This window comes from Azolla caroliniana, unplaced genomic scaffold (assembly GCF_043228905.1).
Source record: "Azolla caroliniana isolate FFs.n. ecotype wild unplaced genomic scaffold, voAzoCaro1.0.p SCAF_1, whole genome shotgun sequence".
In the NCBI taxonomy this organism is placed as follows: domain Eukaryota; kingdom Viridiplantae; phylum Streptophyta; class Polypodiopsida; order Salviniales; family Salviniaceae; genus Azolla; species Azolla caroliniana.
This window is the reverse complement of record NW_028230436.1, coordinates 32,424,800-32,427,600: the sequence shown is the minus strand read 5'-3', so window position 1 is coordinate 32,427,600 and position 2,801 is coordinate 32,424,800. Positions and strand designations below refer to the sequence as shown.

Sequence of the window (2,801 nt, the reverse complement as noted above, 5' to 3'; positions counted from 1 at the left end):
TGTGTCGATTATATAATCTACTACATTTCTAGTGAACTTGTCTACACATATTTGACCACTTTCTATTTTCCTTTTTATCCTTTACTCATCGATTCATTTCTTTTCATATTCTATGTAACAACTTATGCCCGTAGTGAAAAGAACATGATCAATTATTGTTTGTGCGAAATGTAGCAATGCCAACTTTTTATCTACTTTCTAAGCTTGACACATACTTGCCATTCTACAAGACCCTCTCAAGATCCACAACCAACTATACATCAAAGTTAAAACAGAGAGATACCCCGTGTGAAATAGTATAATTTAGAGTCACGTGGCTAGATACCATGAAAGCATAGGAAAATTATTGTATACACATTTTTCCAATGTTTGCTTATATCTAACTTTAACCCAAAATGTTTGAATAAAGATGTTTCTTTTTGCAAAATACGTGGCTTAAAATGATGAATAGAATGTTACATGAAAATAATAAGAGTAATGATTAAACAAACAAAGGCAACATAAAGCTTTGTTAGAAGGGTTTCATTTTCTTCGTCCACAGGGAATGATAATGGACGAAAGGAGGCAATAAAATTGGAAGAGGAAGAAGTTGAAGAAGAGGGAGTTGGACTAGTGGTTATGGAACGATGAGGGGAGTCAATGAGGTCGATGTCAACATTGAGATGGGAATGGTTGGAGAAGGGGTAAGGATTGAAAGAATCTAAAGCTTGGGAAGTAGTGGAGGATGAAAGGGGGCTCGGGGAAGGTCTGAGGAGAATAGGGGGCCGAGGACGAGGAGGGCATTGGTCTCCAAGCATGTTATAAGGGGAGTAAGGTTTACCACGACCATAAAGGGGGACAATGGGATGAAGATGATGTTTACATACAGGGCACGGAGTATTAGCACAATTATTGAGCCAACGACTGAGACAAGGCCAACAAAAAAGGTGACCACAACATGTGACTACGGGATCTTGTGCCACATCCATGCAAATATGGCAATCAAAATAATCATGACCCTCCTCTAATCGTGTGTTTGTCGAGACATGGGCATTTGGTGGACCATCACAACCACCACCATTGCTACAATTACTTGTAGCATTGCCTTCCATGTCCACCTCCATGGTAGCTTGCGCTATATGATACCTTAATTGTTGGGCCGTTACATTATATACCACTAGAAGCTCCTCGTCATCTTCATGGTTGTTGTCATTAACTTCTTCTTCTTGCTCGTGCCCACCATGCCTTGTTGCATTATACACATCTATCCCCTCATCATTAGCATTCTCTTCTTCCTCCCTTTGATCATCACCTAATTGCCTTTCATGAGGATGATGATGATGATCATTAGGATAGTCCCTAATTGAATTATCCATGAGTTATTATTATGGATTATATATTCATATATACGTGCATCTTTCCTTGAGTGGAATACTTCTCTCTACCTTTCAAATTCTAGTATATTCCCAACCTTTATTGAACCACCTTATATTCTTTTCTTCACCTTTTATTTATTTATTATCAAACCTTAGTATATTCTCAACCTCTCTCTTATTGTTATACACACACACACACACACACACACATTCTCAAATTCCAAATTACATTAGATTCTTCTCGGGATCTCTTCATTTTCAAACTCTAGTATATCCTTGATCCTATCTTTTTTTCCCATTAAAAACATCCTCCATTGGTATTAAAATTAAAGTAAACAATATACATATATTGTCTTGCATCTCTTCAAAACTAATAAAGCGCCTCCTCGGCATATCCATGGTCTATATAGCCTCTTTTGAGTGCATTCCATGACACGATGTTTGAAACCATAATTGTGCTAAATGTTTTCTGTATAGTTTCGAGTATATCTCGAAATTATAGTAGTCCATTCAATAAGACTTCTTGCTTGCTGTATAACAAAGACTTGGATACTTGCATATTCTTCCAAGAGTTTGGTAATCTCTTCACTTAGGATATTGATGAATTTACTTCGATAAACATTCAATGAACCTTATGTTGTACAACTTAATGGTACCAAGATTCCTTGAAGATTCCAAACCAAGTAATTTGAAGCTTGACCTATTATTTTCCCTTTAAAGTTACACAATTCCAAGATTCTCTGCTTTTGGTGCATAAGTGTTTTGTCATAAGGGATTCTATATTGTTATGAAAATTGAGAATTACTTGAGCTAGTGGAAAACCCACATGATTGTTGATATGTTGTTAGTAATCTAGCTCAAATGCACACACATACTCTATATACGTTGAGCAAAAATCTAACATTGATTAATTAGTCGGAAAAACAACAACGAAACTAATTGTTAGCAAACTCAAAGCAGTTTAGCAAACGATGTGATCAAAGGTCATATGGTTGCTTAAATATTAACCCTATTATTAGCTACACATGCAAGAATTCAGTTTTGCATTTGAATAATATGTTATTTTGTAGAAAGAGTTTGCTTATAACATGAGAATTTGAGGATTACAACTTCATGGTGCTATATTGTCAATAATGCTTCGCATCTAAATGCTCGTAGTTTGATATGGTTTGACAATAAATACTCTCTTGGCAATGAACTTTGAGATTAATCAAGTGTCAACCGTTAGATTGCTCACAATTCTTTGCTATTACCATTACCATTGGGATGGGAAAAACCCCTCAATTTCCAATTCAATTGTATAGCAAAATGTACACCACAAGTAGATCATGGCCTTCAAAACTATGTAAATCAAATTTCCCTTACCTTTTGGATATGCACATATTCGGAGATAATTATGTAACGAAAGAAATACAATAAGTTACACATATCAACAAGATATAAGTT

At 35.6% G+C, this 2,801-nt stretch overlaps 1 protein-coding gene across 1 annotated transcript; it reads right to left on the bottom strand.

The window, feature by feature from the left end:
• Positions 1–287: 287 nt before the first annotated feature.
• Positions 288–1,383, bottom strand: LOC147869827 (uncharacterized). The gene has a single exon (XM_087333636.1). It carries the CDS (start codon positions 1,353–1,355, stop codon positions 456–458), a length of 900 nt encoding a protein of 299 aa, XP_087189762.1. The 5' UTR covers positions 1,356–1,383; the 3' UTR covers positions 288–455.
• Between the last annotated feature and the right edge of the window lie 1,418 nt (positions 1,384–2,801).